The 24297-nt window shown below is 58.9% G+C and overlaps 1 protein-coding gene across 1 annotated transcript in view; it reads right to left on the bottom strand.

The window, feature by feature from the left end:
* Positions 1–5940: 5940 nt before the first annotated feature.
* Positions 5941–24297, bottom strand: part of CRISPLD2 (cysteine rich secretory protein LCCL domain containing 2) — a 60524-nt gene continuing 42167 nt past the window's right edge. Inside the window, exons 14-15 of the mRNA XM_047846175.1 lie at positions 19246–19379; positions 5941–8526 (exon numbers count right to left, since the gene is read on the bottom strand). Coding sequence (XP_047702131.1) covers positions 8472–8526; positions 19246–19379 — 189 coding nt within the window. The 3' untranslated portion in view covers positions 5941–8471. The remainder of the gene's footprint in view (positions 8527–19245; positions 19380–24297) is intronic.

The raw sequence follows: 24297 nt of genomic DNA, 5'->3' as shown, positions 1-24297 counted from the left end.
CTGGAGAGGCGCCTGGCCTCAGTGGGCCTCGGCTTCCTCGTCTGGAAATGTGGCGTCCACACCTGCCTCGTGGGCTCGTGAGGAGGAAGAAACATGAGGAAGGAAGGAAGGGAAGGAGGAAGAAAGGGAGGGAGGAAGGAAGGAAGCAAGGAAGGAAGGGAAAAAGAAAGAGAAAGAAAGAAAGAAAGAAAGAAAGAAAGAGGAAGGAAGGAAGGGAAAGAAACAGAAAAAAAGAAAGAAAGAAAGAAAGAGAAAGAAAGAAAGAGGAAGGGAGTAAGTAAGGGAAAGAAACAGAAAAAAAGAAGAAAGAAAGAAAGAAAGAAAGAAAGATGGATGGATAGATGAAGGAAGGAAAGAAGGAAGCATGGTGGATGGATGGTCTGGCTACAGGCTGGGGAATTCTGCAAGTTCTGGAAGGAAGTAGGGGAGGAGTCCCTTCTAGGCTCCCGTTTCCCAGGCTGATCTGGGAGCTTCCTCCCACCTCCCCCACCTGGCTCCGGCACAAGAGGAGGTCACAGCTGGCCCTTCCCAGTGCCCTGCGCTCCTGTGAACAGAAGAGGGACTTGTCACCCAAGGACACTGAGGATCCCACAGGGCCTCAGGGAGGGCGGGCGGACCAGGCGGGAAGGTTCTGCAGCCAGGGAAACGACGCCCAAGGTCACGGCACAGAACCGGTCTGGTGGCACCTGCCTGCTGGGTGGCTGAGCGTGGGCTTGTGGCCCCGGGCGGGGGCCTGGACTCTCCTGTCAGCCCCAGGCCCGCGGTTGCCACGTGAGACACAGGAGACCCAGTTCAATTTGACTTGCAGAAAACCAGTGAACCCCCGGAAGCCCCCACCGTTCCCCTGAGAGAGGTCTCTGGACACCAGCTTCCTTGCATCAGGGGCTCCCAGTTCAAGGCCAGGGGAACAGGACGCTTGGGTGCACCCTCGCTGCAAGGGAGTCTGGGAAGCGAGCATCAGATGCTGGAAGTCTCTCCAGGGGAGGGGGGGCTCCGCCTCACGGGCTGGGGAGCCCCCCAGACGGTGGCCGGCACCTGGCTTTAGGGTTGTCCTCCCCTCCCCTCCGGAGAGCCCGGGGAGACGGGCCAGATCCTCCCACGTCTCTGTGTGTTCCGTGAGGTTTTGGCTTTTGCAACGCGAGCGAGCGTCCTTCCATCTGTTTTCTCCGCCAGAGACTTTCATGTCTATTTACATACAATCCCCGCTGAGAGGAACTAGGGCTCCTTGGAGAAAACGGCTGATCCAGGGCCGGGGCGAGGAGAGTACGAGACGAGCCGGGAACACCTTGTCGTGCCAGAAAGTTGTGCCAAAACGGATAGGACCGTGTCAGGATCCCGGAGAAGCCAGCTGGAAGGCGCCCCCCCCCCCACCCCTGCCGCAGCCGGGGGGGGGGGGGGGGGAGCGAACAGCGAAGGAGGAAACGATAGGAGGGCGTTGTGTAGGCACGGAAGAGGACTCGGCGAGCCGTCCCGGGGTGTGTGTGCGTGCGTGTAAGGCGTGCATATCACGTAGAAAGTACTTATAAGACACAAAACCCAACACGCGTGTGCGTGGGAAGAAACGAGGAAGGGGACGGGCCAGCACCTTGCCAACCAATAAAGGTGGACGGCACAGTGTGATCGCAGAAGTTTCCATCGGGCAAGTTACCATCTGACAACTGCCCTGGGGCCAGAATGATCGTTTCGGGCCAGAATGATCTCCGAGGGCTAGAACCAGCCGCCGAGGGTTTCGGGGGGAACGGGGCGTCTACACGGTCTCAACACACGTCTCCCCAGGTTAACGATCTGGAGGGTGCGGGCGGAGGGTATATGGGAATTCTGGTGCCGTTCTCGCAACCGCTCTGCGCGGCCGAAACGATGTCGAAATAAAGAGCTGAGAAAACAGACGCCAAGCCTGGCTGGAAACTCAAAAGCCAAAATTCACCCTCTTGTTCTTGGGCTGTCCCTCCGGGGCCTCCCTTCCCCGAGGCCGAAGCCGGGAGGGCGGGTGCTGCCACTATATCGTCAACTGCTAAGAACCTGAGGTCTCAGGACCAGAGGACCCAGAAAGTGGGGGGGAGGGGACCCCCAGAAAGGAGAGCGCTGCAGCGGGGGCGTGTCCGAGTCTCCGCTGACCCTTGAACCGCGCAAAAGCCCAGAGCGGCGAAGGCCGGCAAAATCGAAAACGATCTCGGCTGCAGGCCGTGCAGTGTCAGAATTTGAGCCCAGGCCAAGTGAATTTCCCGCTCAAAGCAGAACAGTCTAGTCTCCCTGGTGCGTTAGCACAATGTCGAGATACAACCTAAAATTACCAGACGCGCAAAGAAACCGGTTTGCATTGTCCACACTCGAGAGAAGGGGCCAGTGAACTATGGCTCGAAGACTGACCGTCTACTTTTTTTATTTTATTTTATTATTTTTTTTTATTTTATTAAAAAAAAAATTTTTTTTTCCAACATTTTTTTAATTTATTTTTGGGACAGAGAGAGACAGAGCATGAACGGGGGAGGGACAGAGAGAGAGGGAGACACAGAATCGGAAACAGGCTCCAGGCTCTGAGCCATCAGCCCAGAGCCGGACGCGGGGCTCGAGCTCACGGACCGCGAGATCGTGACCTGGCTGAAGTCGGACGCTTAACCGACTGCGCCACCCAGGCGCCCCTATTTTTTGTTTTTTAACATGTATGTCCAGATGAGTCAGCATATAGCGCGACAATGATTTCAGGATGACCTTGTTAAACGGCAGCATCTATTTGGAGCCCAGCCCGGACCTGGCACATAGGGGCGCCTGCGTAGGTGAATTCCTTTGCCGCCTTCCCGTGTCAGGGGGGTGTTGGGGGCGGTGGGACGGGGAGGAAACCCCCTGGAGACCGCAGCCACCATGGCGTAAGGAGGTGAAAGCAGGCTGCTTGCTGCCGGGCCGGCCCATCCCCGTCCCTCGTGGTGACAGCCACAGGGCACACGGAGACATCTCTCCCCCCACCTCAGAGCCAGGCCAGGTGCCGACGGAGGGAGCAGCACGATAAACTTAAACTTTTTGTTAAGCTTATCTATTTATTTTGAGAGAGAGAGCGCGCACGAGCCGGGGAGGGGCAGAGAGAGAGGGAGAGAGCGAATCCCATCAGACTCCGTGCACTCAGCACGGGGGCTCGAACCCACTAACTGCGGGACCGTGACCTGAGATGAGACCAAGAATGGGACGCTTAACCGACTGAGCCACCCGGGTGCCCCTTAAGGATCCGGACGAGTTTTTAAGCCCCACTGGTGGTTCAGGACAGGTTTCGGTTTGGTGTGAAACACTGGAAAGTGGATAGGTGACCGACGGAAGGAACCCCACGCGACATGATGGCTCTAGGACCCCCTGCAGAGCCACGAGGCTATTGTTCTTTCCTTCTTTTAGAACGAAGCTGTCATGGTCTCAGGATTTCGTGGCCCCACGTCACTGTCCCCGGGTCCTCAGGGCGCTCCGGGCAGGGCAGCGTCGGGAAGAGCAGGTCTCTGCCAGCAGCCAGAATCAGGGAAGGGGACTTAAAGTCATTCCGGTCCGAGATTCTTCCAGCTTCTGCTTGTATTCTTCTAGGGACAGGGAGCTCACTGCCTCTCCACGGGAGCCCTTTCATCTTTGGGCAGGTCTGCCAATTAGGTAGAGATCTGTCTCCCTGGGGCCCCACACCCGTGGGCGTTAGGTCTACCTGTGGAGCAACAGAGTAACTGTGCGTGCACGACAGGTGTGAGCACATCTCAAGTGTGGCCCCACCTAGTCCACATAACCACCCAGTGGAACAGACACCGTGACCATCGCTCTTTTACGCAGGAGGCCATGATGCTCAGAGAGCTTCAGGAACTTGCCCAGCCTCCCACAGCCGGCGGAGTGGAGCTGGGATTCGAACTCGGGCACATCTGGGTCCTGACTCGTAACTCCTTGTGCCCCCGCTACGGAAGCAAGTCTGCACGTGTTCAAAACAGCCTCCGAGGCCCCCTGGGCCCTCTCTCTGCTCTTAGGGAGCCTTCCCGTTCTTCCAGTGGCTGCTTGGGACAAGCCTAGGAGTGGGCATGTGGCCTGTTTATGGGGAAGGGGACTTAGAACAGCCCCAGTGGGTGACACCGGGAACGATTTCTTCCCTGATGAGACGAACATCGTGGGAAGAAGGCCCTTCCAGTCCCGCCCAGCGACCTGTCTCAAGCCCTGAGCATGGGGATGGCGTGGGGGGGGGGGCCATCCTGGGCACCAAGGAGGGGTGAGGATTTGTAGAGATGTCCGCCAGGAGCCCCCAGGAATCATATGATTTACCCCCCCCCCCCCCCCCGGGCACCAGTGATCGCCGTGAGGCCCCAGAGAGCAGAGTGGCTTGTCTGAGGTCCTGGTGCCCGTAAGAGGTGGGGACGGCCCAGGGACACCCGGTGCGTGCTCTCTGCCGCCGTGTCACCTGGTGCTGAGCCCCCACGACACCGAGCACGGACTCACACTACTCTGCCCGGTCTCCGGTCACTTCTACGAGGAGGAAGCCGGCCCCCTCCTTGCGGCCGCCGCCTCCCCCAGCCGATGCTGCAGCTTTGACATGCGGAGGTTTGGGGACAGCACAGGACTGAGGTGTCCCGGGACATCAGGACTTCTGGATGCAGGAGGAAGGGGCTGCAGATCCAGGGCGGGGGTGCGGGGGGAGGAAGCTTCCCGGTGGCCTGTGAGAACCGCCATCAGGGCACTTCTACGGACTTGACCTTGCACTCGTCAGAAACCAGCGTTCGCCCAACACCGGTCGCTGTCCAGTCTCCATGAGTTGGGCGCTCCAGTCGCACAAGCGCTCGTGTAATATTTTTAATCACATCGACATTTTAACAGCCTAAATGTACTCATTACGGAGGAAAGCTATCCCACCCTCAACGGAAAGGACATAAACAGAGGTGACTGAGCACAGAGGCAGAAGCGTGGACAATGGACGAAAAGAGCAGCCAAGCCCCCGAGAGCCTCCCGCGACTGCCGCGTATTGGGACACGCGGGGACACACGGCTGCGATCTCACCGAAAGGGGCTGGTGTCCCCCCTCGCTCCCCAAGTCCATATGTTGAAGCCCTGACTCCCAAAGTGACTGTACTCGGACACGGGACCTCTAAGGAGTTCATCAATTCAGGTTCAATGGGATCATAAGGGTAGGGCTCTCATCCGATAGGACTGGTGTCCCTCTAGGAAGAAGCGCCAGGGGCACCTCGGTGGCCCCGTCGTCGAGCCTCTGGCTTCGGCTCAGGTCATGATCTCGCGGTCCGTGAGTTTGAGCCCCGCGTCGGGCTCTGGGCTGACGGCTCGGAGCCTGGAGCCTGCTTCCGATTCTGTGTCTCCCTCTCTCTCTGCCCCTCCCCAACCTGTGCTCTGTCTCTCAAAAGTAAATAAACAGTTTTAAATTTTTTTAAATAAAAGGAAAGCAAGCAAGCAGCAGCACGAGGGATGCACGCACAGAGACAAGAAACGGGGGCAGGCGGCCGGCTTCCCAGCCCTGCGGACGCCTTGACCGTGAACGTGCAGCCTCCAGAACTGGGAGAAAATAAATCTCTGTCGTCTGAGCCCCCGGGTCCGTGGTGCTTGGTTGGGGCCGCCCGAGCGGACGAACGGCTGACACACAGCATATGCTCCGGGGGCGAGCGGGGTGTGCGTCACCGGGAGCTCGTGAAACGTGCAGGCGCCCGGGCCCCCGCCCAGACCCGCTGGGCCAGAAGCTGCATTTTGGCAACCCCCCTCCCCCAACCCATGCCGGGTCTGCACCCTTTAAGGCACACCCACCCCTCTTGCCGCTTGTCAGGTGGGGGTCTCCCCGAGGCTCCAGAAAACACCGCAGGGACCGGCACCCCCGCGCCCGTGTGTCACACGCGTGGTGTAAACACAGTCGCGAGGCGCCTCCGAGGTGGTTTCCAACGTTTTATTTCACAGACCGTTCGGCTTTGCCCGACGAGAGACACGTCACAGAGACACGTTAGAAATCAAACCGGGTTTATTGAAACAACAAAACAGAGGCAACGTGGTCCCCGTTCGTGCAAAGCACACGCACACACAATTTACAACAAACTTTTTGTACACAGGAAGTAGTAAAATACATCATTTTTCATAGAAAAAAGCACACATGTAAGCTGCGGGCTGAGTGAGCCTACAGACAATATAAAAAAAAAAAAATCAGAACACGGTGGGGGGCAAAAATCTGAAGGAAACGAGAACCTTTTCATTTGGGGGGCAGGGGTCAGACCCTGAAACACCGCTGGCCTGATCCGTCATCTTTTTGTGGGTCAAGTGCCCACGGGGGCAACGGGTCCTGCTAACACGCGAAATTAGAGATGGTCTCTGACTGCAGGGGCCTTGCCTCCGTAGGCCTGTTTCCATCTTCGGAAGGAAAATGGTTCCAGTTTCAAAACGTTTGTGAGCACGGGGGGGACGAGTTCTGGTTCGGGGTGGTGGGGGGGAGAGGGGGGGGGGTCTGTCTGTCCTGTTAGACGGGCCGGTTCATGAGACATTCGGGAACCCAAACGAGCCCCCAGATGATGGGCTGGACTCGCTCTGGAAGTTTCAGACTCTCCCTTGGGTGGGACGCCTTCACGGCCAGCCCCCCCGGGACACCCGCGGGCCGCCTCGACTTCTAACAAGCCCAGAGCCCCAGCAAAGCCACAGCCGCCAAAGGCCGGTCACAGAGGAGAGTCTGATGAAGCGGAAGTCCAGCAGCACAACCCTTAGAATCCAGAAGTTTCCAGGTACCCAGATCGTGGGCTGTAACGACAGCCCGTCACTGACAGGCTGACCAAATTCTTCTGCTCTGACATTCCGGGTGGAGACGTCAAGACCTACGAATTACTAGAAGCCCACAGGGCACAGAGCGGGGAAGCGGCTAGTTTCAGCTCAGCGCGCGAAGAGTTTCACGGCTCTCACCAACTCCCTCCGGCCGGAGGGAAGCCATTCACCTCCAGTCTGTGAATTTAGTCGGGATGCACTCAGCAGCCTGGAACTTCCCTCCCCGGGGGAGGCTTCCTCGTCCAGACCATCCCAGCTTTGCTTTAAAACAACCCCGACAAAACGAAACACGACAAAAAACCCGTCTGCCGGTCCCTTGGCCTTTCAAATATTTTGACGGCCAGTTGAGATCGGATTTGAAACCGGTGTTCCCAGAGGTGACCTGCCGGCCGGCCGACCGGCCGGCCGGGGGGAGGCGGGGAGAGCGTCACCTTCTGCGGAGCAACGCTATTTACCAAAGGGTGTTTTCTTGCCCTGTGGGTTTTTGGTCTGGGCTTGTGAAGGACTTTTGTAAAGTGGAAACCAGAGAGCCCCACGCTCCTCAGAGCCGGAGGAACGTCTGGCAAGAGCCGTTCCACAAAAACAGGAAGAGAAATGCTTCTAGAGTGTTACTTCTTTTGCTGTTATGCCGCAGGGCGGTTTCATAACCACACACGGCCCCCCCCTTCCCAGAGCTGCTAACCTCGGCGAGGAATGTACTGAGGAATCCATTCCTCCCGCTGCTAAAAACTGGGTCATCCCACGGATGGGGACTCTGCACATCTGACTGCCACTTTTTCAAGGCAGCAACGAAACAGTGGAACCGACGGGCGCTAAGAGTTTTGTTTTAAAAAAAAAAAAAATTAAAAAGTGGGGCTGTCGACAGAACCACTCGCAAAGCAAAGCCCCGGTGGGAAACATCGTGCATAAACCAGTCTGGGCTGGGGTGAGGGCTACGGGGGGGTGGGGGGGTGGTGGGGGGGGGAGAGGGGGCAAAGAAAGGATCCTGGTTCATTTGTCCTCAAGGAGACCAAAGGTCACGGCAGCAAACAGACGGGCCACGCGGACACAGGGAAGGACGAAGACGAGATAAATCTCTGGGGTTACTGCGGAACCCTAAAGAAGCCAGCCCTGCCGTCCGCAGAACCAGCCTGTGCGAGGCAGGGTGCCGGCGAGGACAGGGACCAGGGCCGAGCCCGGGCCTCACGTCCCCGGCCCCTCGTCCCAGCCCATTTGTCTGACCAGCAAACATTAAACTCATTTTCCTCCACTGGTGGGGACGGACTGTGTTTTCAAAGTTTTTAAATAACCACCTTCCACTCCCTTCCTGAAACCCTTTGGATGCTCCCTAAGCCCCTTCCCGCCCCCGCCTGCCTCCCAGGGTGAGCTCCGGGTCCTGCCACGTCCGCAGGCCTGGAACCTTCCCCACCCCCACCCCCACCCCCCACCAAAGAGCACCGGGAAGGAGCACCTGGGCGACTGTCCCTGCAGAGGGGGCACTCGGACCGAGACCCCGGCCTCAGCAGGGCCAGTCACCAGCCGTCCGGCCGGGACCCCAAGGGCGCGGTTTCTCCGTGTGGTTTCAGACAAAGGCACAAAGGGTGTGACACTGAACGCCATTGACAGGAAGTTTCCCGCCTCTCTATATCCCCAGCCCACCCCCCCCCCCCAAAAAGTGACAAAATAAAAATAAAAAGCAAAACCCTGAAGCCCTCTCGAAGACGCCCCCTTCTCCCCGGCGCTGGGAATTCACTGCCTGACGGCAAAGATCCGGAAGGCCTTTCCGTCGCGAGGGGTCCTCAGGCTGAAAAAGAAGGCAGAGGCCACATTACCGCAAGGTCTGGAGGGCGTTTTTCAGGCAGCCGGGAAGGGGGAGCTGGGTGTCCCCTGGCCCCAGGGTGGAAGCATCGTGGCCCAGGGACACTTGCCCACAACTGCTGGACACACGGAGTGCCCCTGCCAGGAACAGCTGGCAGGCTCCAGTCTTTCCGCAAGCCGGCCCCGGGGGGAATCTAGGTCAGGCAGGGCCACTAACTCATTCGCCTTGAACTCCGGGAGTCGCCGGCCCCAGCCTGTCTGAACCGAGCGCACCCTCCGAGACCGCTGCCTGGCATCGGCTGCCCCCCGCCGGCTCGACCGGTGGCCGTCTGGCTGACCGATCGGCAGGACAGCATCGTGACGAGGACGCCTGAGCCGCCGTGACGAAAACAGCACACGGGCTAGGCTCGGAGGCCGCACGCTCTGTACGCGCCTTTGGCCTTCTTCCCCGGGGGCTGCGTGAGTGACCCTGGCGTGCAGGCGAGGAGGCTGAGGCAGCAAGAGGGAAGCAGGACTCCCCCGAGGTCACGCAGCCGCCCCAGGTCGCGCATCTGGTAACAGCCACCCTCTCAAGGCAGGGGTTAAATCCCGCAGCTAACTGAAGGCTTTCAACACAAACAAAAGCAAGACAGCGCTGCTGATTGTAACAAAGCCACCAAACTGACCCCTTTTCGGTGTCCAACCCAGTGATTTGTAGTGATTTTACGGGCTTGTGGAATCCCCTCCACAAACACCCCCGAGAAAACACCACCCGCGCCCAGTTTGGATCAGTTCCCCTCCCACAGGCCCTGCCACCTTCCGTGCGTATAGACTGGCCCGTCCCGGACACTTCGCGTAAACGGAATCACACACGACGGGGCCTCGTGCCGCTGGCTCGTCTCGCGCAGCTTGGTGTCTCTGGGGCCCATCCCCCGTGGTGGCCTGGTCCCTACTTCATCCCTCGTTAGGGCTGCATAACGCGCCCTTCGGGGGACGGCCCACATTTTCTTCACCCATCCCCCGTCCGCTTCGGGCTCCCAGGGCGGAGCGCTGCTGCGAACGTCTGTCGATGACGTGTCCGTAAGGACACGTGTCGGCCATTCTCAGGGACAGACGGCTAGGAGCCGCACCTGCGGGGTCACGTGACGGCTCTTTCTTAAATAGCTGCCAGACGGTTTCCCAAAGCAGCCGCACCGCCGGACGTGACCCCCCTGCCCCTGCCCCCGCCGCACGTGAGGGGCGGGCAGGGTCCCCACGGTGTCGCCAGCACCTGCCGTCTCACGGCTTCGTAGGCGGCTGCATAGTACTCGGTTGTAGTGAAGCGGCAGCTGACCGGGTCCCTGTTCACGGACACTTAGCAGGTGCCATGGGGGGCACGGGACTTTCTGCACGGGTCTGAGGGCACCCGTGGATCAGCCCTGAGGAGTAGAGCGGCTGGATCACAGGACACGTGCTTGTGCAAGCCGGGCGGCTTGCCTGACGGAAGGTTCCAGCGACCGACCAGTCCCATCGACAACACGCCCGGCGGCCTGTTCAGCCACCAGCTGGCCAGCGGCGCGTGGGATCCAGCTTCTGGTTCTGGGCCATTCACAAGTAGGGAGGGGCGTCCAAACGGAGCTTTCATTTGCATTTTGCTCGTCCATGAATGAGTCTGAGCAGAGGAGTAACAGCCCGGCCGTGACGTCGCCGTGACTTCCTGGGGGGGGGGAGGGTGGGGTCTCCCCTCCCGCTGAGAGGGGCCCGGGTTGGAAACTGCGGGACCGAAGGGCCCCTGCGCTCTCAGACTTCTCGGCCAGGGCGGCGGTCCTCGGGAAGCAGGCCGCTCGGAATTCCTGCCGGTTTTCCCCTCGCCTCATGGCAGCTTCGTGCTCTTGGCTACCCCGGGGCTGAACTTCTGGAATGGGCATCCGATGGGAGCACTTGGCGAGATGGGGCTGCGAGGAAAAGCCAGGCAGTCCAGACGGAGCAGAAGGGGGGCCGCCGGCCTCCGTGCCAGCAGCTCCCCCCCGACCGCGGAGGGGGACGGTGGCCGTGCCGGGGCCGCGGTTACCCCGGCTGCCCTGCTGGTTTCTGGAAAGCTCGGGTTCCAGGGCCCTCCTCAGGCCTCTGGGCTGCGAGACTTCCCCAGATCCTCTGCCCAGATGAACAGTCTGGAAGAACCACCCAGGGCCGCAAGGCTCTCGGCCATTCCTCACGGCGGGCAAGCCACGCTGGGGAAAATACCAGGGCTCGTGTCTCTGACTTACTACTGTACGTTTTGCAAACGGGGCAGGGGGTTCTCCGCGTCACAGGGCCCCAAACGACCCAGGGACGGGGGGCCCTTCAGGAGGTCATCCGGCCAAGCACCCGAGGTGCCCGCGTGACTTGCCGACCCCCACCGAGCATCCCCATCGAGCATCCCGCCCACGTCGGGGGCGAGGGCAGGCCCGCCGAACGGGACGTGTGTTTCTTAACACATCAGACCAGCGCGCGGCCGTCGCCCAGGGTGTCGGCACCACAAGCGTGGGGCTCGGCCGCTGTCTCAGGCCAAGAATCCCCCAAGGTTTGGGCTCCTCGAAAAAGCCTCTGGGCTGTGACCCCATCTGTTCGCGCCCCAAACGCTTACTGAGCTCCAGCCCTGCCGGCCTGTGGGCGGCTGTGCGGGTCTGAAGCGTGGGTGTGACTGACGGACCGTAAACCAGCCCGCCCGCCCTCCGGCTCTGCACCTCGCCCTCGATCCTCTCTGGACTACCTGGGACGCCCACCCAGACACAGAAGAGAGTGCCCGTCGCACAGCAACTCCGGGCGATGTTCAGAAAAGGGGTTTTAGGAATCCCTCAACGGGTTGTGAACCCATTTCTGAATTTGTTCATCCGGCCAGTGTGAAGCTGAACACCTACCGCGTGCCAGGCACGGGCCGCGTGCTGGGGACACGGGGTTAATGGGGCGGGTGGGGTTCTCGCTTTCACGGAGCCTAGGCTGGTGGTAGGGGCTAAACGGCTACGTAGGCTAAGAGATAATCCCAGAGATCGACGGGTCCTTGGGGAAAACCACCCGGGATACGGGATCAGAGGAGGGCAGGGGTGAGGGACGCAGGGACATGGGACAGAGCAGCGTGGGGAGGCAGCGGCTGTAGACGCAGGGGTGGAGAAGCTCTGGTCAGGGAGGCGGCATCTGTGCGTTGGGCTGAGCGGCAAGGAGACCCCCCCGCCCCCGGCACACACACGAACGGGAAAACACGGCAGCCGGGGGTCCAGGGTCGGGTGAGAATGGGTGCGACAGCCCTGGTCTCAGGGCGTCCCCGGAACGGAGAAGCCAGCGCGTGATGGGTAACAAGGAGGAACAAGGCGTCAAGAGGGTGGACGGACAGGCAGGGGTTGCATCAGCTGTGACCCTGCGAGGTAAGGGGAGGGGGGCTCGTCCCGGCCGCCCTGGAGGCCGCTGGGGGCCCATGTCACCAGGGGCTGATGTGCTGCTGTGACCAGCCCACTGAAGGGAAGTTGCCTTACGAAACTGTGGGGAAAGCACACGGGCTTGTGCAAAGTTGTTCTCTGCTCCGTTGTTTATCACAGCAGAGAGCACAGGAAGCGGGCCGGACGTCCATCGGCTGGGTTAGAAGCGGTGGTCTGTCCACACAGGGGGACAGTGCATAGCCATCACGTGGATGACGGCGTGGCCACATCGGACGTGGCTTGGAAGGACCTTCGCCAGCTGTGGCTCGCTGGAAAAAACCATTAGCCTGACAATACAGGGGGGCTGATCCCTTCTAGGTAAAAACAAAAACAAAAACAAAAAAATAAGGTGCTTGCGAACAGAAAAAAATCTGGAAGGAAACACACACATTTTTTTTCTAACGCTTATCTCTTTGAGAGTGCAAGCGTGTGCAAGCAGGGGAGGGGCAGAGAGAGAAGGAGAGAGAGAGTCCCAAGCAGACCCTGAGCTGTCAGCGCAGAGCCCGCCGCGGGCCTTGAACCCACGGACCGCGAGATCACGACCTGAGCGGCAGCCAAGGGTCGGAGGCTAAAGTGACTGAGCCACCCAGGCGCCCTCGTAACATCGATTTCTTAAAACCATTTTGAAATGAAAATTATTTCCGGAGGCCTAATTTTATTTTGAAAAGAAGAACAGGAAGGAAGGAAGGAAGAGAAAGCCAACACGCAAGGCCCTTGCAGAGCTGGGGAGAACCAGAATTGGCGGGAGAAGCCTCGGGAGCCCCTCGGGCTGACTCAGCGCTCCAAGAGCCTCAGCTGTTGGCAAAGCTGTGACCAGGGCGCCCTGGGAAGCGTCCAGGGTCTGCGGCCTCAGGGGGTCACAACTCAGGCCCGGTTAGCGGTCTGCAGCCTTCCGGTGGCCACTCACCCCAACCCCCCCCCCCCCCCCCCCCGCGTGAGCCCGCGGCCCTGCCCAGCTGGACGACCCGACAATGCCACCGCGGTCCTTATGCAATCTTAGCGCCTGTGGCCCCTGCAGCCACCCCACGAGATCTCCAAGGTTCTCGCCACTTACGGGAAGCGAACCCAGGCTCGGCGAGATGACGCGATTTGTCCCCAGTTAAACACCTGTTTCAGGTGCCACCAGGATGGGGACCCAAGAGGGTGGAGACCCCGGGACCCTCTCCTAACCATCATCCTAAGCCATCAGGCTGTGGCCCTGCTTTCTCTGAGGGTGACACTGGCCCACCCCAGGTCGCGGTGGGGGGCTGGGGTGCGGGGAGCCCCTTGGGAGGGGAGGCTGCAGCCCCACGAGCAGCCGCGAACACAGGGCTGTGTCCTGGAGCCGCCGGTGAAGGCCACTCTGGGAGGGACCGATGGCCGCTTGGTCGCGCACACAGACTGCATGACGGCACAGCAGCGGATTCGGGGCGGCCTGTCCCCGGAGAGACCGTGGGCTCGCCCACGAGCTGGCAGCTCGCTCCGCAGACTCACGGGACCCAGCGTCACAAGGACTGCGGGAAAGGAACTCTTGACCGTCCTTCCGGCTTTTAAGCGTGCGATTTCTTTTTTATTATTAAGAACTATTGGGGTGCCTGGGTGGCGCAGTTGGTTAAGCGTCTGACTTCAGCCAGGTCACGATCTCGCGGTCTGTGAGTTCGAGCCCCACGTCAGGCTCTGGGCTGATGGCTCAGAGCCTGGAGCCTGTTTCTGATTCTGTGTCTCCCTCTCTCTCTGCCCCTCCTCCGTTCATGCTCTGTCTCTCTCTGTCCCAAAAATAAATAAACGTTGAAAAAAAAAATTAAAAAAAAAAAAAAGAAATATTCCTATGTGTGTGTGCACACACGCGTACTAATATGTATAAATGCATGCGTGTGTATACGTGTGCGTATTTTGTTTGTTTCAAGGAGGTGAAGCCTATTCTCCCAGAGTCTCACCTGTTTACTGATCTCTCAGGAGATTTCAAGAGTCAGAGTGCAGATCTCATCTGCAGGACCGTGGCCGATCCACTTTGCTGAGCCTGCTTTCCGCACAGGGTGTGTGAACGCGCCCTTTCCTTGGGGACGTTGGGCAGAGGATGTGAGTCTGTCCAGGGCAAGCGCCGGGTCGGGGCGCGCATCCAGCAGGAGCTCGATGGCCCCGAGCTGCAAATACTGTCCTTCCTCCTGAGTTTAAACCCCGTTCTCCCATCAGGGGAGGGACGGCGTGCCTGGCACCTGGCGGGTACACGCACGGTGATGAACGTGTTAGCCGCACAAAAGCATCGACTCCGGGGAACCGTCTTCCGTGAAATGTAAAAATATTTCGGCGTAATACGAGCTTCATTTTGATTTTCATGTGTGTTGTCTGTATGGGGGGGAGGCTGGGGGAGGGGCAGGATGCCCTGAAAGGCTATGAAGGGGCAATTCACGGAGGTTAACCGTTGGGCACCTGTAGGGAACACTTATTTTCTACTCCCTAGACTTCTTATTTAAGTAAGTACGTACTTCTTTTCTAATAAATACTTTTAAAGTTACAAACAAGCGTACCCAGGCACTAAAGGCTCACCCGGCCCCTCCTGTCTACAGTGGGGCGTCACGCGTACCGGTGAAGAGCGTGGGCGCCGGGGCAGGCGGCCTGGGTGCGAGTCGTGGTTCCGGCTCACCTCGCACGAATCACTTAACCTCTCTGTGCCTCCCTTTCTTTACTGATAAAGTGAGGATTCCTGGGGTCCCCCCATCATGGGGCTCTTGGGGGAATCAGGTGTGCCAACGTGTGTATAGACCTTAGAAGGAGGGAGGGGAAAACCCACCGGTTTGCGAGCAGAGGGAGCCCGGTGCCCGGCCTTGGCCCAAGCTGGCGTGGGGGAGAGGGCAGAGCTCATCCCATCTGGAAGCAACAGCTTCGTGTTCCGGCTCAGCTTCTGGGCGCACGGAGAGATTTTCGGACGCCCAACCCTTGAGAGTCCAGAGCTGGGGTGCCCAATATGGCAGCCGCCAGTCACGGTGGCCACGGAGCACTTGTGGCTCGCCCGAACTGGGGGGGTGCTCTATGTGTGCAATACGCAGTGGACCCCAAGGTCTTATTTGAAAAAGAGAACGCATATTCTTTCGTAACTTCCTATTATACACGCTAATATTTTGACATCCCAGCTTAAATCCCACATATCCTAAATATCTCCTCCTGTTCCTTTTTACTGCGTCTACTAGAAACTTTAGAACCCGTGTGGCCTGAAGAGCGTGCCAGACGGGCCCCGGGAGGACAGTGCCCGGCCCACAAAAGCTGCTACACGGACTGTCCACCTTTGGATGCAGGTCCGTCCGCACCGATGCCACAGATACACACGGGTCGTGTCTGTTGACAACAAGTGACCAAGAACATTATCTGTCATCGTTGGTGCATTTCCCAATCTCTCCTTGTGAAACCTGCCTTTTCAAAATGGTCCCGGTCTAGGAAAAACTCCTGAACGGATATTCACCCAGATGTCCAGCTTCTTTCCGCGAACATTCGGGCAAAGCCCAGTTCTAACGTCAAAAGCTCTTCCTGATAACCTTTCCTTTCCTCCGCTATCCTTCACGGACACGTGTGTCGAGACCGAAGTTCTCGGTTCTACAGACACCTCTTTCAAAACTTTCAGGAAATCCTCTTTTAGAAAAAAAAAACAAACAAGAAAAAAACCCACCACTAAAACCCAAGTCACTTCACCTTACAGCAGAACCACCTTTGGCCCGTGTGCTGAGAATTCTGTTCAGGAGGCTTTTGTTTGTTTTTCTGGAGGATTCCCTACGTTTACAAGGAAGTTTGCTGTGAACAGGTCCCCGAGGGTCCAGCAGCCACAACTCCCTTGGGGACCCACTGTGACCGCTCTGGGGTCCCAGCAGGCGTTTGGGACAGAGCCACCCTCCCGGCCCAGGCTTGGTTCCCACGGTCCCTAATGGGAACAGGCTCCGCGGAGACTTCTCAGTCCTGGCTCTGTGCAGAAGGTTGCTGAGGTCCCATCGAGACAAGGGGCGGCGGGGCGGGGGGGGGCCTGGAAGGAGCCATGCCTCCGAGGAGGCGCCTCCAGATAGCGAGACGGGGCCCTGCTGGATGTGCCCAGCCCCCCGAGCCTCCCTCCGTCACAGTGATGCCCGGTGCCCTACTTCTGTTGTCATTTCTCTGGTCATCTGTGCCCCCTCTAGATGACAAGTCCCAGAGATCAGGCCGTGTGCTCCCTGCTGGGTCCCGGTGCCTGGGACACGGCGCGGGCTCGCCAAGTGACAGGGGAGGACACTGGAAAGATGGGTGTAAGGAGGTAAGAGGGGCTCCTGGGCGGTGCTCTCCCTCCAGTCCTGAAAGACAGTCCACAGAGGCTCTCGCGTGCGTGTGAGAACCACAGCGCCTCGAGGTGCGCAACGACCTTGTAAGTTGCCGCGGCGACGAGGGCCACCGGCTTCACCGGGCACTCACGGTGAGCCACCGGGAAGTGCTTGGCACACACAACCTCCCCACAACCGTGTGACACAGGAGGGACCGAAGCCCGGGGAGACGCCCACCCGAGGACGCCCAGCTGGCGGGCCGGGGGAGCAGGGTCCCAAACGCCATCGGGCCCCGCGTGCCCTCCTGGCCTCGCCTCTTGCCTGCGTGCAGGGTGGACCCTGTCATCTCCCTGCCCCGGGGCCCCGGGACCCCGGGACCCCAGCCCTGGTCCTGGCGCCCCATGAAAACGCAGCGAAAGAATGAAGTTTAACCACAAACGATCGGAATCCCGCACGGCTTGTGCCGGGGACACGACCGGCCGCCTCACGTCATCATCCCACGTGCGCCGGGACCCCTGGAGGCCGTGTCCACACAGAGTGCCCAGCCCACTCCCGGAGCTTGGGACTCAGCAGGCCTGGCGGGAGGGGCGGGCTCGAGAATCCGCCTTTCCAGCAAGCTCCCCACTGATTTAGATCCTGCTGGTCTGGGGGGCCGGTCTGAGACCCCCCCGCCTTACCACTACCCCAGGGGGCAGGTACTATCACCTTCCCCTTTACAGGTGGGGAAACTGAGTCACAAGAGCGCATCCGAGGAGGAAGGGGAGCAGGATCTCAACTCTGCATTTGCCTAGAAACTCACTAGAACCTTCTGAACAGCCCAGCGGCCATCAGGCACTTCGGGGCCTGGGAAGGGCTGCCTGGAAGGTATTTATAATGACGGCAGCGACCCTGGCGGGTCCCTCAGGAAGAGAGAAAAAATGACGGGTTTCCCGGGGTGGGGTTGGTTACAGCAGGGAAGAAGCCACTTTGGGGACCCGTCCCAGTCCCCTGCCGTCCCCGGACACCCACCTGTGGGGGCCGCACGTGAAGCCGTTGCGGCCGCCCTCGGGGGGCCGCTGAGCTGCTCAGGGGTGAGCCGGGCAGAGGGCACAGGGGCCCGTCACCACACTTCTCAGCAAGACCGTGTCCTCTTTGAGGGGAACAGAGCTCAGCAGAGCGGGGTCCCGGGATTTCTTTCCCGCCTGCCCAGGAAATTCCACCTAATCACTGCCTTGTTTCCCTCCCATTAAAACCAATGGAATTTCTCTTCATTAGGCTTTTCCCAAAAAAGGTGGCCCAGGCTAAAGAATATGCCAAGGCTGTTAGCTCTGGCGGTTCCGGGCTAAGGGCAGGGTTACCGCGGGGCCCCTGGGGGTCTGGATGCGATTCTGCCGCGTCTCCACGTACAGCTGAGACTCCCCAGCACGCCGGGAGGCCAGGAGGCCGGCACGGGCACCGAGCTCCTTGGAGCCACAAAAGCCCAGGCTTCAAGGTTCCCGGCAACTTTTACGTTCTAGATTTTATACTCTTTTTCCAAAGAAGGCCCCCTCTGGGCGCCTGGGTGGCTCAGTCAGTTAAGCATCCGACTCTGGCTCAGGTCACGATCTCGCGGTCTATGGGGTCGAGCCCCGTGTCGGGCTCTGTGCCAACAGCCCGGAGCCTGGAGCCGGCTTCGGATTCTGTGTCCCCCTCTCTCTCTGTCCCTCCCCTGTTTGCGCTGTCTCTCTCTCTCTTAAAAGTAAACATTAAAAAAAAATTTTTTTTTAAAAAGAAGGCTCCCTCAAATATAAAATGTCAGCATTCCCCTCTGTTATGGGCTCAGTTGTGTCCCCCGCCCCAATTCCTATGTTTAAGTCCCAACCCCCAACGTCTCAGAAGGTGACCGTATTTGGAGAGAGGGTCTTCAAAGGGACAACTAAAGTAAAAGTGAGGTCACGAGGGTGGACCCTGATCCAATCAGACCGCAACCTTAGAAGAGATTAGGATGCAGATTCACACAGAGGGGGGGCCGCGTGAGGATACAGAGTTGGCCGTCTACACAACAGGAGAGAGGCCCCAGAAGGAAGCCCCCCACCCACATGTGGCTCGCGGACCTCCAGCCTCCTGAACCTTGAGAATAGAAATGTCTGTGCTCTGAGCCCCCCCCCGCAGCACTAAGAACAAATACACCCCCGACGGGGATCTGCCCCTGGGTGGTCTGAGAAAGGCTGGTGCCTTGTGTGAGCTCACGGGGCTCTCAAGAGGAGGCCCCAGGACTGGGGCCTGGGTCCCCGGGCTGTGAGGCCTGGGACTTGCTTCCACGGACAGCAGGGCACAGGTGAGAATGAGCGGCATGGGCCAGAAACCGGTCTGGCAGCCCGAAGCGGCGCTGGGACCCCTCGTGAAGAATGTTCTGGAAAGGCGTACCCAAAGCCTTTGACGTTTGCTCCAGCAACTGAAGCAAACGATCGTGGCAGGTGCAAACGTCCCCTGCAAGGCCGCTTACCACGGTGACGATCAGCCCCTGGGCAAAGCGCTGAACTGTCCAACCGGGAAGGGGGGCACGGTGTGCTCACCGGACGCAGCCGTGTGGCCTCGCCCGCAGCGACACTGGGAGCGGTTTGGGAGCGGCCTCCGTGACCTACTGAGGGCTCGTCGCTCTCAGACGGGCACTGGATTCATCCTCCAGCAACCGTGCGAGGCCAGGACCAGTTTGGTTCCCCATCACGGGTGAGGAAACTGAGGCACCAGGAAATGGGGTGGCGGCTCACGGTCACAGAGCTGGCGAGCGGCAGAGCCTAGTCTATTGGATGCCAGACCCTGGGCTCCTCCTTCCGTAGGTAACTATACTGTCACCTCGCTATAGAGGACCACCGCGTCACCACGATCTGCCCCCACTTGTTCCGTGGGGGACGACGCACGCTCCTCCGTGCCCAGAAAAAGTCCCACCGCGTCTCCCGGGTGCTTCTGAGCTTTCGTCAGAGAAAGAAGTTCTTGTTTTTAAAACAGAAAGGCAGAGAATTCTGGTGGGAATGCCCTTGGCTGGCCTTGGGTGTCGAGAGCCAGAAGACGCGCCCCTACCTTTCAGACTGCACTCCGTTCCTGAGCGAGCCCACGTAGGCCTTCTTTTTGTCCACGGGCATCACATCCACGTAACCCCCGCTCTCGTGCCCGATGACTCCCGCGTGCACGGCCGTCTTACAGATGCTTGAAGTCTGGAAGCACAGAAGAGCCGCGATCAACATCGAGAGTGTTGTGCTTGTGGGTGAGGCCCTAATGCCATCGGCCAGCACTCGGTGGCCTGGTTGGGGGTGGGGGAGGGCGCTGATCAAGTTACGGCTAAGAAACAACCATCGCCTCCTTGATTCCCCCGGGGGTCTCTCCAGAGAGACCCGGCATCATTCATTCGTTCCTTCGTACGGCAAGTCTTTTCTGAGCACCTACTACATGCCAGGCACTGAGCTAGATGCAGAAAAGTTCCGCAGGGAAAATAAAGACTCTGCCTTCGGGGAGTTGAGGGAGACCGACAAGTAACAAATACGCAAAATAGCAACTCTGCCTCCGAAGGAAATAAAGCCAGATCGGGAGACAAAGTGGCTGGGTTTGGAAGGGCTCTTTTAGGAGAGTCAATCAGGGGTTCGACTGCTCTCGGTGTGGTACTTGAGCTCAGATTTGGACGGCAAAAAGGAGTCGGCCACAGCCTGGGAACAACTCTGGGCAGAGCCACCCAGGCAGAGGGAGCAGCTTGTGCAAAGGCCCTGGGGCCTTTGCGTGACCTCGTCATGTCCAAGAAACAGAAAGAGGGCCGGGGAGGCCCAGACCCAGCATCTTCCACACTGGTCAGGTGCTCGCACGTGTGGCCGGGGCCTCACCCACCTGTACCCAGATCCGTCTGTGGGGCGCACAGCCCCCCGCCCCCCGTGGTCAGCAGGGAGAACATGGACTCTGGGCTGACCGTGCCCCAGGCCCTGGCCGACCACCTTTGGCCCTTATCTCGTTTACGCTTCCAGTGAGACGCGTAACCGCCGCTATCCCCGTTTCACAGGCCGGGAAGTGTGGGTTTGGGGAGGTCCGAGAACTGGGCCAGGGCCACGCGGGCAGCCAGTGGCTCCGCAGAGATTCCAGCTGAGGCCTGGCGGAGCGCGAAGTCTGTGCTTCTGGGGTCCGCGGAGTCACGGCCTCCAGAGACGCCCACACCCCCATCCCCAGGGCCCGTGAGGACGTGACCTCACGCGTGGCCGAAGGCCCCCGCAGAGGTGACTAACTTAAGGGCCCTGTGCGGAGACGAGCCTGTGTTACCGATGGGTCCACAGTCATCACAAGGGTCCTCACGAGAGGGGAGGCAGGAGGGACAGAGCCAGGAGGCGGCGGCCCAAGCAGGGGCCGTGGGCGGCCTCTAGAAAGTGGGAAAGGCAAGAGAACCACAGGCGGCCCTGGAGCTCCCGGAAGGAACGAATTTCTGCTGGTGGCTTGAGCCTGGAGAGACCAGTATCGGGCTCCTGACCTCCAGCCCGTAAGCATGTGTTGCTTTTAGGCCACGAAGTTATGCAGCTTCTAATCGCCCCCTGATAACAAAAAAGCTTCCACTGATGAGGCCCCTGAAGTGTGAGGATCTGCAAGCCTTCAGAAAAGAGAGTCAGCAGAACGGCCCCAGGGACGTCTGAGAACGTTAGGCCAGGCTGATGGAGCCGCTCAGAGACAGAAAGTCAAACCATGCCCACGGGTCAGGGAGCTGACTCCGGTGCTGCCTTCGCTCGTGACCTAGTGACCTGTGGCCGTGGCCGTCACGGGGGCTTAGCCGGCAGACCCCGTGCGTGTTGAGAGCCGCCAGGGGGCCGGTGCGTTGTGCGATCGCGTGCGGTGCAGGGAGCGGAGGCGAGGCCGCTGCCGACCGTGTCCCAGCTCCGCAAACACCGCCAGGTGCCTGTCACCCGGCGGGAAGGTGGGTCTGGCCTTTGCTGCCTCCCAGGGCCCCCTGTCTGCACGGTGCCTGGGACCCAGCAATCACCCGTGAAGCGACTCGGGTCCCGACCGCTGGCCAACCGGGCCGGCACCTCCTCCGCCAAGAGGCAGGGCAGCCAAGAAGAATCCTGCATGGTCCTACTTTACGTGACGCGTCAGCAGGGGTCAAGTCCACAGACACAGCACGGGCAAAGGAAGCGTCTGCAGAGGTGCCCCTGGCCTGGGACAAGCAATCCGCCATCCAGCGGGTTCCTGACCCCAGACGTGAGTGGGCGGATCGAAAGGGGCTGTTTGGAAAACCCCCGTTCGAAATCCCACGCGGGCCGCCACCCGGTCCTGTTCCGAACCTGCCGAGCCCCCTCCAGGCTGTGGGCCCCGGCCTCCAACCCCAGGCCCTTCCAGAGAGACCGCTGGTTTTGCAGAAGAAAGTCGCTTCCCAGTGGCAGAGGCCGCCCCGCGCCCTGGGAAGCTAATACCGCGGCCGAAAGGGGAGGGTCCCAGAGCCAGAGCGAACACCCGCACTAAGGCCCGGAGGACAGGACCGCGTGAGGGCTGTGACTCAGTCGCTTGAGTTACTGAAAGGCAGTTGTAGTCCTGCGCAGCCCCATCTTTCCTCCGTCAAGAGGCAAGCTGGGCGAGGTGGGCTCCTGGGGACCTGTGAGGCCCCAGAGTGTCAGGCAGAACTCTGGGGGCCTCTGGGGTCAGCAAGAACTTCCCTGATTCTAGCGCCCCGTGTGGGGAGACCCCTCGGGCTCAGGGAGGCCAGGACAGCTGGTCGCCCCGTCTGCACAAGGAAGCCTTCTTAATCCCCCTCCTGGGGAAAGGATCCGTCAGCCTCCAGTTCCCAGGAAGGGCTTGTGCCCCGCCAGGATTCTGAACCAGTGCGCCTGCCTCCGTCTCCAAGAGAGACGGGGGGACTTCCAAAACGCAACGATCAGCTTAGAGCCCCCCTAAACGCACGGTCAGTGGAGGCGAGCTCCGCGAGTGAGTACCAACACGCTTACCGTTCTGACCGCCGGGCAGAGCGGGCCCGCCGCTCGCTACGCTGACCGAGTTGCCAGATGTGGTGCCCCGATCCCGCCTCCCGCAGTCCCAGCCCGCGGAGGCATGTCCTCCAGGCTCAACGCTCCCAAGAGGCCGTGCACGTTGCTTTTGTGCCCTCCGTGACGGCCCTTTGCCTCCCGGGCCCTGATTTCTGGACACCAGTTGTGACAACATCGAGGCCTCGGCCGGGAATGTGAGAACCTCACACCGACAGCCCGATCCTTCTCGACAGCCGAGTGGGGGTCATCGTGCGTAACATTTTGGAGCGTGCACCACACAGGCCCCGTTGTGTTTCACACGCAGAAATGGAGACGTCTCTCAATTATCCTCCGTGGGAGGTGTTACTCTCTCTTCACAGAGAGAGGCCCCGGGAGGTTAAACGATTTGCCCAGCAGCCCGCAGCTGGCCAACAGCAGAGCGGGGACCCACTCGGAGCCGGTAAGCGGGATGCTACTTTTCACGGGATAATAAGAGCCTGCAAGGGCTATCGTGGAGCTACTACGGGCTCCGGGGTTGAATGCGGGCCAGAAGCTTCAGCATCATCTGGGAACTTACTCAAAATGCAGATTCTCTGGCTCTCCGCCAGATTCGGAGTCAGAAACGCTGCGGTAGGGCCCGGAAGTCTGTTTGCACAAGCCCTCCGGGGAATTCTGATGCGTGCGTGCCCAAGTGTGAGGACATATCCAGCCACCGAGGGAGACGGGGAGAAGAGATAAGAAACTGAGGTCCAGGGTGGGGGAAAGGCTTGCCCGCCATCTCACAACCGAGTCGTAAACTCGCACCGTGACCTGGACTGTGCTCTTTGGGCTGCACCCCGATGTCTGTCCTGCCTGCAGCTCACCACAAAGTGAGGCGAGCAGGCGGAAACGGCGGCTCTATGAGGCCCTTCGAAGATCTGGAGACAACGCTCCCAAAATAAATCTCTTAGCTGAACAGACATTTTCCAAAAAGGCATCATCATTTCCCAGAATACAGAGTGACCTAGAAACCGAGGCCAACAAAGAACCTCTAAAATGGGATGGAGCTTGCTTTCTTCTCTCCTTACTCGGCCAACCTCCTCTCCCCGTCTCCCCACCCTGTTCCTCTCTTTTCCCCTTTTTTCTTTCCTTCTTTTAGTTTCTGAGCAGCTTAACATTGAAACATCAACTAACGCCACACCGTCATTTATTCCTTCAACAAACATTCACCGAACAATCATTTATGTGCCGAGCGCCGTTTGGAGCACTGTGGTTGTTCCAAAAGCTCAAAAACCTAGTGAACAAGGCAAACACTCCATAGGGCTCTTCACCCACGTGCCTGTTCACATCAGTGTAATTATGAGTGCAGGTGCATTCAAGCAAGGCACAAGAGAGTGGGGAAAGGACAGAGCCTGGAGCAAGACCTTCCTGGCACCTCACCTTGGCCTGTGTCAGCTGTGTGATTTAGGGACAGCCTAAAGCTGTCCTGTAAGATGGGGACACCTAAGCCTGTAAGCCTGTAAGATGGGGACACCAATACTTAGAAATGGTGTTTTTAAAGCCCCGAAGACAACAAAAGATAGCTTTATAGTGTTAATTTCCATCAAGTTCTCCTTGCAGTTCTAGCCTTCAAAAAACAACTTTATGTGTTCAGCTGCTATGTTGTTTGGCGCATACAGATTTGATCTCACAAATCCGATCTTCGTAAATTATACCTTTTGTGCCACCGTGCAATGAATTGTGGTGTCCCAATCGGTACGTTTAACCTTAAATTCCACTGTATCAGACAGCAATATTGTCACTCCTGCTTCATCGTTTCTCTGCATTTGGCTGGAATCACTTGGCCCTATCCCTTTACTTTTCAATCATTTTAAAACCAAAGTCTCTGTCTTTTAATAGCAGACTTTGGCTCAAACATTCACTGTAACAATTGATATACATTATTTTACTCCTTCATTAAACTTTCAAAACTCAGTTTGGGCTTAATGGCTTCTGAGAAGAAAAAAAAAAAACTCATTTGAAGAGGAAAGGACAAAAAGATAAGGAAAAAAAAGGGTGAGCCATGAAGGTTGGTTTGACTTTACAGGACTTAGTGACCTCACACTTAACAGGAATCTGGAACAAATCAGCAGGTGGAGGCAAAGACAAAGGTCGTGGGCGGGAGAGAACA

This window comes from Prionailurus viverrinus, unplaced genomic scaffold (genome assembly GCF_022837055.1).
Source record: "Prionailurus viverrinus isolate Anna unplaced genomic scaffold, UM_Priviv_1.0 scaffold_38, whole genome shotgun sequence".
Taxonomy (NCBI): Eukaryota; Metazoa; Chordata; class Mammalia; order Carnivora; family Felidae; genus Prionailurus; species Prionailurus viverrinus.
This window is presented reverse-complemented; position numbering and strand designations above follow the sequence as displayed.